Genomic DNA, 14662 nt, shown 5'->3' on the forward strand with positions numbered 1-14662 from the left:
AAAACCCTGGTTTATATTGTTTAAAAAAATTTTCAAAACCCTAAATCTACTTTGGGCCTTTGAAATCCCGTCTTCTTCACTGATGGCCGTCATTTGCTACTTCTTCAATCTTCACTGCTGCAGCCTACAATCATCTTCTTCTTGAAACAAACTCCCATCTTCTTCAATCTTACTGCGGTCATCTTGCTTCTTCTACAGTGACTTTGCTGTATGCGGTATAAATCTTGTTTCTCTGTTTTTTTTATACACTCAAGTCCTTGCTTTCTGTTTATTTTATTTTTGTCTTGAATTGTTGTTTTTGTGTCTGGAAGTTAGCAAAGGTTTTCAGTTTGTATCTGTTGGTATGAATATCGGATTGTTCATCTTACATAGAGCAGGGTTTAATTGAAAAAAAATGGTGAATTTTGTGATCGGGGTTTTGCGATTTTTTTTGGGTTGATTCTATGTGTATAAAATTTGATATTTTTCCCTCCATTTTTTATGTTCATGAATGATAAGGGTCAACGTTTTATCATTTTTATTATCGAACATCTAAGATGCTTCTGTCTATTCTATCTTGACTCTTCATGGTAGGGCATTTAGGAGGTATATATGTCTGAAATGCAGGTTGAATCTTATTTTTCTAACTTCAAATTGTCAAAATAACAATCAAATTGCTTATATGGATATTTGATTTTAGTCGGCCTGAAAATTCTTACTACTATTGACGTAAAGTTTAAAAATCTTCAGCTTCCAACCAGGCTCTATATGGTAGGGACTTTAGTGTCTAGTTGGGTTAGTATTCAGTGGAGGGGATGGATTTTCTTGTAAAAGTAATTTAATTTCAGAAATGTAGAAGAACCTAAATAAAGCATAAATGGATGTCTAGACATCACTTCATAGAAACTACGCTGCTTCTATCTGTTAGTGTTTATTTGATTAATGAGCTTGCTTGATATTGTTTCTAGTATCATTGACTTTGTTATAGAATTTGTATTCAGGTTTCGTGTTGGCTAGTCATATTCTTAATTCATCCAGCTCATTGAAATAAGAGTGTTGGTGTATGTATAAACATCCTTTTATCTTACTTGTTAGATAAATATGGCTTCAAACCCATCAACTACTGCAAGTTGTACTTCTATTAGCATCGATGAGTATGAAAGTCCAGCACATGTTGTTTCCGATCCTAACGTGTTACCTATAACAAGTAAGCGCACTTCGGCGGTTTGGAATGATTTCAAGAGAAAGAGAGTTGGTGGGGTAGAGAAGGCTGAGTGCAATCATTGTAATAAGCTACTTTCCGCCGGTGCAAAGGCGGGAACTTCTCATTTGAAGGACCACATTCAAAGTTGTCGAAAGCGAATATGTCAAGATCTTCGGCAAACAAGATTATTTGGTACACAACATAATGTGAATGATAGTAGTGATTCTTTAACTTTGGCTCCTTATGAATTCCGTCAAGAAGATGGAAGAAAGGACTTGGCCGAGATGATTATATTGCATGAGTACCCCATTAGCATGGTTGAGCACTATGGCTTCAGGAAGTACTCTAAGACTTTACAACCTGGTTTTAAAGTACTGTGTCGTACCACTACTAGGAAGGATATAATGAAGAGATATAAGGATGAGAAGGACAATATTCTAGCTTTGTTGAGGAAAGTCAAAAGTTGAATTTCTTTAACTACGGACATGTGGACTGCAAGTAGTCAAAGGAAAGGCTATATGGCAGTCACTTCACATTTCATTGATAATACGTGGAAGTTGCAAAGTCAAATCATAAGGTATTACTATCAACTACTAATTGTACTTGTGCAAACATACTTTACTTACCTATTTACTTCTGATGCAATTATTTTTTTTGACTAGGTTTCTTTATGTCCCTGCCCCCACATAATGCCGAGGTTCTTGCCGATGCATTAAAACAATGCATTCAATCATGGAACTTGGATTTGAGATTGGCATCTATCACAGTAGATAATTGTACGACTAATGATGCTATGATGGACATCATAAAGGACTCTTTCCCATATGGTTCTCTACTTTTGGATGGTGAGTTCTTACGTATACGTTGTTCTGCACATATACTTAATCTAATTGTTCAAGATGGATTAAATGCTGTAGTGTATGATGGAGTTAATCGAATAAGGAAAAGTGTTGTGTTCTGGACTGGTTCTGATAAGAGAGTGCAAAAGTTTGAAGGTGTAGCTAATCAATTAGCCTCCGGTTACAAAAGGAAATTAACCCTTGATTGTAAAATTCGTTGGAATTCAACATATGAAATGCTTTGTGTTGCTATTAATTATAAGGAAGTGTTTGCTGTTTTAAGTGGTCGAGATAAACTATACAAAAACCCACCAACACCTGAAGATTGGGAAAAAGTTGGGAAAATATGTGAGTTATTGGAAGTGTTTGCTAAATTTACCCTTGATTTCTCTGCCTCAAAAACTCCTACGGCTAATATTTACTTTTCTAAAACTTGCAAACTTAAAATTACTCTATCTACTTGGCTTTCATCTCCATATGATTATGTTGTGAAGATGGCGGAAGTAATGTTAGAGAAATATAAGAAATATTAGGATAGTATGAATGGTTTGATGGGAGTTGCAACTATACTTGATCCTAGGTATAAAATGGCTCTTATTCGATTTTAATTTATTTTGCAAAGTTATTTGATAAATATGAGTATGATAGAGAGGTTAGTAGAATTAGCAATCTATTAAGGAGATTAGTTGATGAATACGAGTCTAGGAGTGAGAATACTCAAAGTAAGAGGCAACTACCTTCCAATTTAGCAAGTGGTGGGAGTTCTTGTGATGATGTTGATATGGAAGAGTTTGCACAATTTCTAGAGCGAGACAAAAATCAAACTTATGAAAAATCTGATTTGGACAAGTATTTGGAAAATGCTAACATACCACTTGAAGATAATTTTGATATTCTAAATTGGTGGAAAAAAAATGGAAGCACATATCCCGTTCTTCAACAAGTAGCACGGGATATTTTGAGTATTCCTATTTCTACGGTTCCATCCTTATCGTAGTTGACTACTACCTCAAGCCGTTGAAGCTTTAATGTATTCTCAAAATTGGATTTGGGCTGCCCTCAAAAGTAAGCATTAATCCTATCAATATTGTGTAATTTTTATGCATTGATAAATTTTGGTTATAAAAACATTTGTATTTGCAGATTGTGGAGAATTCAAGGACAAGGATTTTGCTAAAATTGTTGGAGAGTTGGAAGAAGAATGCGAAATGAAATTTGATAGTGATGAAATTATTCTGGATTGATTTACTTTAGATGATTTTGAGTTGATGTTGAAACTTGAAATACTTTTGTTTTAGACATGTATATTTGTTTGAGACTTTGGTTATGTGTTTGTTTGAGACTTCGAATATGTGTTTGTTTGAATTGAGACTTTGGATATGTAATTATTTGAGACTTTGGATGTGTTTTTGTTTGAGACTTTGGAGTTTTGATATGTTTTTGTTTGAGACTTTGGAGTTTGGATATGTTTTATGGGTTTTAAGGCCCAAAAAATTGAATATAAATATGTGGCACAGATGGGTATTAAGCGGGGATTTGACGGGTGGTGGGGCGGGTAAAATGGGTATTAGATGGGGATGGTTACCCAGATGGGTGGTGGGGCGGGGATGGTATTAGGTACAAACACATCGGGGCGGGGACGGGGAAAAAAATTATACCCGCCGCGGGGATGGGGATGGGGATGGGGATTGCATTAACAGATGGGGATGGGGATGGTAATGCCAATACCCGCCCCGACCTGCCCCGTTTGCATCCCTAATTGTAACCAAATTTGACCTGTTCTATTATTTTTGTTAATTTTTATAATTTCATGAAATAATTTTCATTTGAATCACACTAAATATCTAGTCAAGTTCTGTACAATCACTATTCTTTGTTGTAGCTTCAAAATAATTATTTTAGTGTTCAAGGCCAGCCCTAATAGTGGGCAATAGGGGCCGTCGCCCAGAGCCCCATGTCAAAAAAGCAAAATTAATGGTTGTAGAAAGTCCATAAAGGTTCATCATCATCATCATCCTACCCAGTGTATCCCGCTCATAGAAAAGCTATGGACAGAGTCTAGGGAGGGAAAGACAGCGGCAACTCATACCCATAAAGGAGAGCGCGACCAAATGAGTCCTCCAACTCGAGACGATAAAGAGACGTACCTACACGGGAAAGATAACTTAAATGCCTATAAATAATTAAATAAGTAGAACCAACTACAAGAAAGAAAACAAAAACTAATAATAACAAGTCTGATTGCTGCACGGTAGAATTTTCCTTTTAGCTTGCTTGGGAATTTCCTATCACATAGAACTGCAGTGGTTGCTCGCCACTTGAGCTAACCGGCATATATGCGATGATTTACATCTCCGTCAATCTCACCATCTCTTTGAATAATCGATCCCAAATACTTGTACTTGGTCATACTTTTAACAACTGCTTCATTAATTGATGCGTGTTTGGGTTGGAAATCTTCAATGTAATGTGAAGATGCAAACTAGCCTTCAAATCCATGCACTGTAACAACCAAACAAGCCCAAAACACACACGAAACAGTGATATGATTCACACAAACAGAACAATGTTTGTAAGGTGAATCTTGAATTGAAAGACTAGGAGTTTTAATCCTCCAAGGCCAACAATTCCCTAAGTACAACCAAGGACTACTCTTAGTTGCAAAAGGTGATGATCTTGCACTACTCAAGATCGTTGAATGTTCATACACATTCAAGGAGACAAAGGAAATACTCCAATGACTTTATTTCTGAAATCTCAAATCTAAACTTGTTTATTACAAGGCTAATGCCATCTATTTATAGACATATGGGACGAGGGAAATACAATGAGAAGGCTTATGACACGTCCAACTAATAATAACGGTCATAAAGGAACACGTGCACATCATGAGCTCATTTAAAAGAATGAAAAACAAATTAAACTCAGCATTTGGATTTCTGATAGAGACTTGTTGACTAGGTGACCTTCCCTTTACTTTCTTGTGCTCTTCTAAAGGTTGATAATGGTCACTAAGAGTCTTGGTAGCAAGTTCCTAGTGTAGAGATTTCATTTCTACCCTTTTCGGCACAAGATACCATGAAACACGATCAGGCCAAAGCGTGCTAGGTCAGCTGGTCAGAACAATTCTGAAGTGCTGATCTGTTTTGTTCTGGCAACCTGTTGACTGGCTAACCTTCATAGCTGGTTTCAATGGGTTGTCCATGATGTATTGTAATGTCCTTGGGCCAAGGCATGAAGTTCCATGTACCAAGATTCCATTTTCATCTTCCATGGCCTCTGAATCCCTCTTCGTTGGGCTGTGCAAGGCGTGCAAGGTCAGCTGTTCGTCAGTTGTTGCTTTGCCCTGCTGTGCTTCTGTTTGGTGCCTTGTTTCTTCTTCTTCTGTTGATGAATCAGTCTCCTTGATTGAATTTGACTCTTGGTTTAGCTCTTCATCCTTGTTCCTTGTGTGAGTCATCATTGAACCATCTCAATATGGTTCTTTCCCCCCTTCTTTAGAAGGAATTATCCTGAATTCAGCATCCCCTAAGTAAGGAGCTATGTCCCTTGCTTTGAAGGTAAGAGGTATGCCAAATCCTTCTGTTATTTTCAATTTCATTGAGTTGTCTCCATATTTAATAATTATCTGAAGTGGTCCAATAGCCTTGGGTATTAACTTATTCCTCCTGAAGTGAGGAAACCTTCTTTGCTTGAGCAGGATCCATGCAAATTCACCAAGCTGCATCAACTTGCTCTGCTTCAGTCCCTTGTTTGCTCTGTGGTTGTGTCTTGCTTTTGTTTTCTTCAACTTCTTATGCACTGGTTTGTGGTTTTTCCGGAGATACTCAGCATGCTCATGTACATTAGTGTTATATCTGTACAAAACAAGGAGATCAATTAGTGATGAATCAGAAGAAACAACTGAAAACTTCTTACTAATAGGCTTAGCTTCCTTGGTGCTCACTGTCCAACAGTGACCTGCTGCCATCTGCTTTTTCTCATAGTTTTTCCTCATTATTAAGTGTACAGGTTGCTTTATTTTGGGGGGAGGTATAGCTTTGTGAGGGGTTAAAGGACTTTCTTCCTCAGGGTATATAATCTCTCTGTCTGACTCAAAATCAGACACATAGGGTGTAACTACCCCTGAATCCCTCTGAATATAGGTGTCATCCGGGTCATCATCATTAGTAATGGTTCCCATCTCTTCCTCTATACCATTGATGCCCACAAGGATGGTTTTTGGTTTGTCCTTACCTCTGATTTCATCCCACTCAGCAAGAATGAAAGCTCAATTATTAGGACAATCTACTTTGAAATGCCCATGGCCATGACACTTAGAGCAAACCACATCCTTAATTGGTGTGACAATCTTGTTCTTGGGCTCAATGCTACTGGTTTTAGTGGAGGAATCAGTGGTGATCACATTCCTATTATTCAAAGGTTGCTGGTTGCTTCTATGCACAGATGATTCATTGGTTTGTGCAGCTCTTTTTCTTGAATATTGTTCAAACAACAATGCATGTTTACTATCTTGGGTGAGTGTGTTCCATTGCATAGAGAGTTGCTGTGTGTAATTGCTAGGCACATACTTCCTCCTCATCTTTTTCTTAAGTTTCTCCCAAGATTTCAGCTTCTCTTTCCCTTCCCTCAACCTCTGCCTTTGAACTTTCTCCAACCATGTGGCAGCTAGTTTTGTGAGTTTTACTTTGGCCATTTTGAATTGCTTGTCTAAGGGTGTGTCCCTAAACTCAAAGAAGTTATCAAGGCTGGTCTCCCAATCAATATAGTCTTCAGGTTTTAAGGATTGGCCACTAAACTCAGCTACATCTACCCTCAAACTCCCATCCTCTTGTGTTCTGTTTTGATGGTTTCTATTCTGGTTCATCATGCCAAGTTCAACAAATTTGTGATCTATGGCTACTAAAGTCTCTTGAAGGAACCACCTCTTATCCTTCTCATTCATGATGATCTTTATATAAGAAAACACACACAAATGTACAAGAAGAACAGAATGTAGGAAGATATGCAACTGAAATAGACTACATTTAATAAAGCTTAATTATAAGTGATTAAGCTGATTGGGATTATTAAGTATGTTAATTCGAGTAATAATATTATTATTTTGATAATCTTGACTCAAGTATTTCATTTGTTAACATTTTCAAGAAAGAGGTATATATTATTTAATGTATAAAATTCGTATAAAGAGTACTTCGATAAAAGTGTATTTTAATTATATTTTATTAATTGATTACTATCTTATCTTTATAAAAATAAATTTAAATAAAGTATTGAAAAATAAATTCCTAAATGCAATTCTTATTCATACTACCAATTACTTATTTTATAAATCGCTTATTGTACCCTTACAACACGTCTTATATAAGACTGTCTTACGATGAGACGGCTTTAATAGAATTTTATGGGTCAAAGTTAAAAATAAACCCATTCTTATCTCATTTTAAACCGACATACCCACCCCTTCCCTTCATCCTCTACTCTTTCCTTCTCTCATTTTCCCTCATCCTCCAAAACTCATGTACTCCCATCTCCCTCTTTGTCTACGGCTCCTTCCTCCATTTCAGAACCAGCTGTGACTCTCTTCCTCCACTTAAGACCCGTCGTGTTTCTCCCCCACAACCAACAGTAGCAGGCTGCGGTTCTCCCCTCCACGAGCAGCAGCAATGGGCTGCGTTTCCTCCCCAACAACCAGCTACAATCTTACCTTAAGTTGAAAGGTCCTTCAATGGTGATTGAGGTAATCCACAAACTATTCCTTTTAAGTATTAATTGAATGTTTTAAAGTAGTTTGGCATTTGTGGATTCAATTTGGGTCGTGGATTCAATTTGGGTATCAACTTGAATTTAAAGAGGAGTATATGGATTCAATTAGTGATTGAGTTGTTTTTAGTGTTGATTAGTATTGGTTATTTGGGTTATTTGGTTTCTAGTATGAAATTTAATATTTGGATATTGAGATTTCAGCTCAAAAACTGAGCATTCTGTTTTGGCCATTTTCGGTCAGTTGTGATTGTTTCTAGGTTCTGGTGTCTTCTTAGAATTTGTAAAGCTTTGAGTCGCGGTCGTGTGGGCACTTGAATCGCCTCTATACGAGTTCGTATGAGGGAGTTATGTTCAAAACAGTGGTATACCCACAGGCTGTCATGAAAATCAATACTGAACCTTCTGTTTTGGCTATTTTGGGATAGTTTTGATTGTTTTTGGGTTCTGTTGTCTGCATGATATTTGTAGAGCTTTGAGTCGCGATCACGTAGGCACTTGAATCGCCCCAAGATGAGTTCGTATGAGAGAGTTATGATCAAATTACTAACAAGTGTCCTGTTATGGTACTAAAATGGAATTTATTATGTGGGATTAGGAAGTATAAAATAAGTTGGAGGTTTAAGGTTATGTATTGAGTAATTGAGATTAACTTAGGTTTATTGTTTTCCCTTTATGGATTGGTATTGTTGGGTTATGGATCTTAATTGAATAATATGAGTGTTTGGTTCAAGTATAAATTTGGGAACATATGAGTTGATTGGTATTTTAATTATTGATTGTTATTCATGGTGTAGGAAGGTAATCCACAAGCAAACTACTATCCTATCTTTTAAATTTAATTCAAGTATTTTAAAGTTCAAGTTATGGTTTATAAGGTGTGATATTACTACTATTGATATTTGAGCAAAATCATATAATTTTTGGTGTTCGAAACTTTGGACTTTAACTTCGTTTTGACCTTACTTCTAGTTCTTGGTCAAGATTATGTTTTGTATGTTCACAACCTTATAAATGTGAGCTTTTAAATATATTGTACTATGAAAATGAGTTATGGTTATTGATTTCAAAAGAAAATCAAGTGATTTATTGATTCGTTTTATATTGAAATGTTCGACATTGAAAAATATCTGTTTTTGGGAATTGGCAATGGATATTTATATCCGGATTATTGTGAAATCCTATAGCTTGATAATAGGTAATGGTTATTCGGATCGGTCTCGAGCCCCCGATCCCGTTTCGTTCTTGCAAGAACCGTATTTTCGGTGATGACGATCACCCGTGTTCTCAGGATTTAGATCAAGCCTACTTTTTGACGGTCCATATATTCCCACGTTTTAAGTATTGTTAAATTATTGATTTAATAAGAGTTTTGAATAAATACGTTTGGTACATAAAGTTTTGTTTGTTTTGCAAATGATATCATATTTGTCACTTGCCGTATTGTTTCGCTATTGACTTGTAAAGTAATAGCCGCATTTTGATTTACTCTATTAACTTGTAAAGTAATAGCCGTGTTTTGATTCGTTATGAACTAAAGGTTCATAACCGTATTTATGTCGATACCAAACAATCTTTTTAAAGAGTTTTGATTTGGATAAAATAATGTTTATAAATGTTTGTAGTAGTTTGTTGGATTACTCAACAATGCAATTGTTGACAGTTTTATTTTATAGGGTCTATCTCTTACAGGGGGTAGATCCACTTTCAGGTTGCCATCTTTAGTGCAGATGGATGTGCTGCTCATTTATGTGTCATGTGTTGCGATAGCGAGGACATCGTTTTCGGAAGGTTAACTTATAATGACATTTTGACAAATCATGTCTTTTTAAATAAAAAATAGATATTTTATAATGTATTAATTTAGTTTATAACTGGGTTGTAAGTAATTGTATTACAGTTTTGTAAAGTTTTTAAATACTCTGATATTGGTTGCTGTGGCTATCGAGCCACAGGTCGGATTCAGCCCAGACTTCTATAAGTCTTCCGCTGTGCTTTGTAGACAATATTATTATTATATTGTTTATGCTGGTTTGGGCTGTTTCAGCAACAATACCTTCTGATCACAGGAAATCAGATTCTAAAGAATCTGTTCTTTGTGCACAAAACAGCAAAAATCCACTTGCACTTAGAATTAAAAGAAATACTAATGTAAATCCTTATTTTATTTGATTATTAAAGACAAAATATGCAGCAAAGAAAAGAAAACAAAAATAAACAGCAAAACACTTATTCAAAACAGAATATATTCTTAAGTTTTGACTCCTGTGACTACAATGCCATGTACAGCCTTAAAAAAACCCAATTTGCACGTAATATAAAATGAGTTGTTATTGCAAACCTTTATTCCTTCTAATCAAAACGTTAAGATATGAAGAAAAGATCAGAAATACCACCTATGATCAACAGATCAGAATCTTGAGTTTTCAAGATTCTGTTTCTGCAGTCTATGCAAACACTTACGCCAAATTTTGTGCACAACGAGAAATCCAAGTTTTCTTTCAAGAACTCAAAGTTAAGACACTAAACTTGATTGCTCTAAAAGGATTTGATGAAATTCTACGTCTACAAAAACATATGCATAAATTTCTCACCAGACAGACTGTAAAATCACAAACAGGATGAACAAGGCGTTTCTTGATTTTCCGGCCTCCACAACCAAATGCTCTGATGCCAAATTGATGCGTGTTTGGGTTGGAAATCTTCAATGTAATGTGAAGATGCAAACCAGCCTTCAAATCCACGCACTGTAACAACAAAACAAGCCCAAAACACACACGAAACAGTGATATGATTCACACAAACAGAACAATGTTTGTAAGGTGAATCTTGAATTGAAAGACTAGGAGTTTTAATCCTCCAAGGCCAAAAATTCCCTAAGTACAACCAAGGACTACTCTTAGTTGCAAAAGCTGATGATCTTGCACTACTCAAGATCGTTGAATGTTCATACACATTCAAGGAGACAAAGGAAATACTCCAATGACTTTATTTCTGAAATCTCAAATCTAAACTTGTTTATTACAAGGCTAATGCCATCTATTTATAGACATATGGGACGAGGGAAATACAATGAGAAGGCTAATGACACGTCCAACTAATAATAACGGTCATAAAGGAACACGTGCACATCATGAGCTCATTTAAAAGAATGAAAAACAAAGTAAACTCAGCATTCTGATTTCTGACAGAGACTTGTTGACCAGGCGACCTTCCCTTTACTTTCTTGTGCTCTTCTAAAGGTTGATAATGGTCACTAAGAGTCTTGGTAGCAAGTTCCTAGTGTAGAGATTCCATTTCTGCCCTTTTTGGCACAAGATACCATGAAACACGATCGGGCCAAAGCGTGCTAGGTCAGTTGGTCATAACAATTCTGAAGTGCTGATCTGTTCTGTTTTGGCAACCTGTTGACTGGCTGACCTTCATAGCTGGTTTCAATGGGTTGTCCATGATGTATAATAATGTCCTTGGGCCAAGGCATGAAGTTCTATGTACCAAGATTCCATTTTCATTTTCCATGGCCTCTGAATCCCTCTTCGTTGGGCTGTGCAAGGCGTGCAAGGTCAGCTGTTCGTCAGTTGTTGCTTTGCCCTGCTGTGCTTCTGTTTGGTGCCTTGTTTCTTCTTCGTCTGTTGATGAATCAGTCTCCTTGATTGAATTTGACTCTTGGTTTAGCTCTTCATCCTTGTTCCTTGTGTGAGTCATCATTGAACCATCCCAATATGGTTCATTAATGGACACCTCTGGTTCACCTACCGGTGATTTCCCACTAAAGTCACAGTGCAAATACTCAGTCTTCGTACGATTAATGCGCAACCCTTTACCTTCTAAAGCTTCCCTCCACTCATCCAAATTATTACTAACCTTCTCTCTAGTTTCTGCTACCAGCACTATGTCGTCAGCAAATAACATGCACCACGATACCGTCTCCCAAATAGATTTAGAAATCTCTTCCAGAATGACAGTAAAAATGAAAGGGCTTAGTGCTGATCCCTGATGTAGTCCAACTTTAACCGGAAAAGGCTATGTTATCCCCACTAGTATCTGAATGTTAGTCGAAAATCTGTCATACATATCCCGTATAGCCTCAATGTACACTGAAGAGATACCTCTAGCCTTGAGGCTATCCTAGATGACACGTCGTGGTATTCTATCATACGCTTTGTCCAAGTCAATGAACACCATATGCAGATCCTTCTTTCGCTCCCTATATTTCTCCATCAGTCTCCTCAAAACATGAATTGCCTCAATGGTTGACCTTTCTGGCATAAAATCAAATTGGTTCTCTCTAATCACCGTTTCTTGTCTAATTCTCCTCTCTATCACTCTTTCCCCCAATTTCATTGTGTGGCTTAGAAGTTTGATACCTCTATAGTTCCCATATACCTTATGTATCCTCAAAATAATATTAAACAAAGGTATTAGTGTGCCACTCCTCCATTCTTCTGGCATCTTATGTGTCCTCAAAATAATATTAAAGAGGTTAGTCAGCCAACAAATGCCGTTTTCTCCAAAACCCCTCCACACCTCGATCGGGATGTTATCTGGCCCGACTGCCTTTGTTCTCCCCATCTTTTTGAGAGCTTCTCCTACTTCTTCTGTGGTAATATCACTCGTTGAACTGTATTCCAGTGGTCTTTGGACGTCAGAAAATTGATTATCCGCCTCCTTTGGCCCCCTAGACTCATTGAGTAGCTGAGAGAAATACTGGAGCCATCTGTTTTTGATGTCCTCTTGTCTCAAAAGAACTCGTCCTTCCTCATCCTTGATGTATTTCACTGCCTCTAATTCTTGCCGCTGCCTAGACCTAGTCCTTGCCAACTTAAAAATCTTCTTCTCCCCCTCTTTGGTATCAAGCTTCCGATACAAGTCCTCATATCCACGGTTTTTTTGCCTCCGTTACCGCTTTCTTTGCCGCCCGCTTTACTTCTTTATAGCTCACTCTCTTTTCTATCCTATCCTCCACTTCCGTGCATGCCATAAGTTCCTTAAATCTCTTGTTTTTATCCTTTATCTTCTTTTCCACCTCATCGTTCCACCACCACGACTCTTTGAACACTTTTGGTTTACCCGACGACACCCTTAAGGTTTCTTTTGCCACTTTTCTAATGGTTTTTGGCATGTTCACCCATATTTCATTCGCATCCTCTGACTGACTTGGGAGGCCCGAAAAACTTATCTTGCTTGACAGGGTTGTGACCATATCCCCTTTGAGTCTCCCCCACATGATCTTTCCCCTGGACTCGACCTTCTTCTCTACGATTTTCTTCCTCTTTCTGAAAACCAGTACTAAAAGCCTGTGTTGAGTGGGCATCTCTGTACCCAACACCACCTTACAATTCAAGCATGAGGCCCGATCTCCTTTGTACACTAAGAAATAGTCAACTTGGGTTGCGTGCCCGCCGCTCTTATATGTGGTCAAATGCTCATCTTTTTTCTAAAGATCAAGTTTGTTATAACCAATTCTTTTGCTAGCGCAAACTCCAGCAAATTCTCCCCAATCTCATTCCTTGCCCCCAAACCAAACCCTCCATGTACCGAGTCATAGTTGCCTGCATCTCTACCTATATGTTCGTTAAAGTCTCCTTTTAAGAAAACTTTTTCATCTTCCGGGATAGTTCTCATGAGGTCTCCTAGGTTATCCCAGAACTCGCATTTCACCTGCTCATCGAGCCCAACTTGGGGTAGGTACGCACTGACAATGGATATGATCTCTTCCCCCACTACTATCCTAACTAGCATAATCCTGTCAATACACCTCCTTACTTCAACCAGTTGCTTTAAGATATCAATAAACACTAGGATGCCGACCCCATTACGTCTGCCGTCCAAACCTGCATACCACAACTTATATACCTTTATACCTTTTGTCTTTTTCCCCTTCCACCTAGTCTCTTGAACACATGCTACATGAATCTTGTATTTAGAAAGCTCATTGGCCAACTCCAACGACTTGGCTTCTAGGGTACCTATGTTCCAAGTCCCCACTCTTAGTTCTAGATCCTGCTTACGTTGCCCCTTGACCCCCTCTCCTAGGACCTGACAGGTGACCCTAATTGCTTCCTAACTCTATATACAGCTACTACGGACTAGGGTAAAAGGTTACAATCAGATCACTAACAAAGATTAACACAAAAAAAAAGATAAAAAATCCTAAATTCCAAATTGGTGATTATCCCTTCTTTTAACAAAACATAATTTACCCAAAATCGAATCAGAATTGCAATCTGGGTTCACTCTTCTAACAAAACAAAAATTGCAAAAAACGTAAATAAAAAATGCATCAGAAAAAAACTTACTATATAGGATATAAATTACAAAGGAAAATGACCCTAATATGCTATTTTGCCCAGGGCCCCAAAATATTTAGGGTCGACCCTGTTGGTGTCTTAATAAGAGAATATTTTGTACAAAAATAAAAACATTATTATATATTGTCTATACTATATACTATAGTGTGTTGTAAGACCCCGGCCAATCGGACCGCCAGTGATTACTCACGGAGATTATAAACTGGCCCCACAAACCAGAACAAGTCTTTTCACGCACTTTGACTTCACTCGTGCACACCCAGGAAACCTTTCAAAAGTTCACCTATTCTAAGATTACTCCCACCAAGCACGCTTAATTGTGGAGTTCTTAGCAAATGATCTTCCATTAAAAAGATGCACCTTGTTGATATGAGTAGTCAGTCAATCATTTTTACAGCTAAATTTGAGGTATCACACTCACCCCACTTAGGAATACAATGTCCTAGTTGGACCGTAGTTTTAGGATCTTTTTCCATGTTAGGTGCACTATACACACAATCAACCACGATCGCAGGGTTTCACTGATACTATTAGTAAGATTCCGGTCCATTAGACCGCTAGTGACT

General features: G+C 37.4%; 2 protein-coding genes across 2 annotated transcripts; one reads left to right on the forward strand and one right to left on the reverse strand.

The window, feature by feature from the left end:
* Window positions 1-1668: 1668 nt before the first annotated feature.
* Window positions 1669-2555, forward strand: LOC130802576 (zinc finger BED domain-containing protein RICESLEEPER 2-like). The gene is made up of 2 exons (XM_057666588.1): window positions 1669-1747; window positions 1846-2555. The coding sequence occupies exons 1-2, from the start codon at window positions 1669-1671 to the stop codon at window positions 2553-2555; spliced, it is 789 nt and encodes a 262-aa protein (XP_057522571.1).
* Window positions 2556-12920: 10365 nt separating this feature from the next.
* On the reverse strand, window positions 12921-14443 carry LOC130802577 (uncharacterized). Its single transcript, XM_057666589.1, has 3 exons — window positions 14365-14443; window positions 13268-13754; window positions 12921-13101 (listed from the first exon to the last, which is right to left on the reverse strand). Exons 1-3 carry the CDS (start codon window positions 14441-14443, stop codon window positions 12921-12923), a joined length of 747 nt encoding a protein of 248 aa, XP_057522572.1.
* Between the last annotated feature and the right edge of the window lie 219 nt (window positions 14444-14662).

The sequence above is a fragment of the Amaranthus tricolor genome, chromosome 16, assembly GCF_026212465.1.
Source record: "Amaranthus tricolor cultivar Red isolate AtriRed21 chromosome 16, ASM2621246v1, whole genome shotgun sequence".
In the NCBI taxonomy this organism is placed as follows: Eukaryota; Viridiplantae; Streptophyta; class Magnoliopsida; order Caryophyllales; family Amaranthaceae; genus Amaranthus; species Amaranthus tricolor.

What these genes read in the sequence shown, in the direction of transcription:
- LOC130802577 (XM_057666589.1), bottom strand. Translation starts at nt 14,443, where the DNA reads ATGGAAGATCATTTGCTAAGAACTCCACAATTAAGCGTGCTTGGTGGG. An exon ending in AATAGGTGAACTTTTGAAAG is followed by an intron (nt 13,755 to 14,364) that starts GTTTCCTGGGTG and finishes CTTGGAACATAG; the next exon opens with GTACCCTAGAAGCCAAGTCG. An exon ending in ATTGGGGAGAATTTGCTGGA is followed by an intron (nt 13,102 to 13,267) that starts GTTTGCGCTAGC and finishes TGTTGGGTACAG; the next exon opens with AGATGCCCACTCAACACAGG.
- LOC130802576 (XM_057666588.1), top strand. Translation starts at nt 1,669, where the DNA reads ATGTGGACTGCAAGTAGTCAAAGGAAAGGCTATATGGCAGTCACTTCA. An exon ending in TAATACGTGGAAGTTGCAAA is followed by an intron (nt 1,748 to 1,845) that starts GTCAAATCATAA and finishes TTTTTTGACTAG; the next exon opens with GTTTCTTTATGTCCCTGCCC.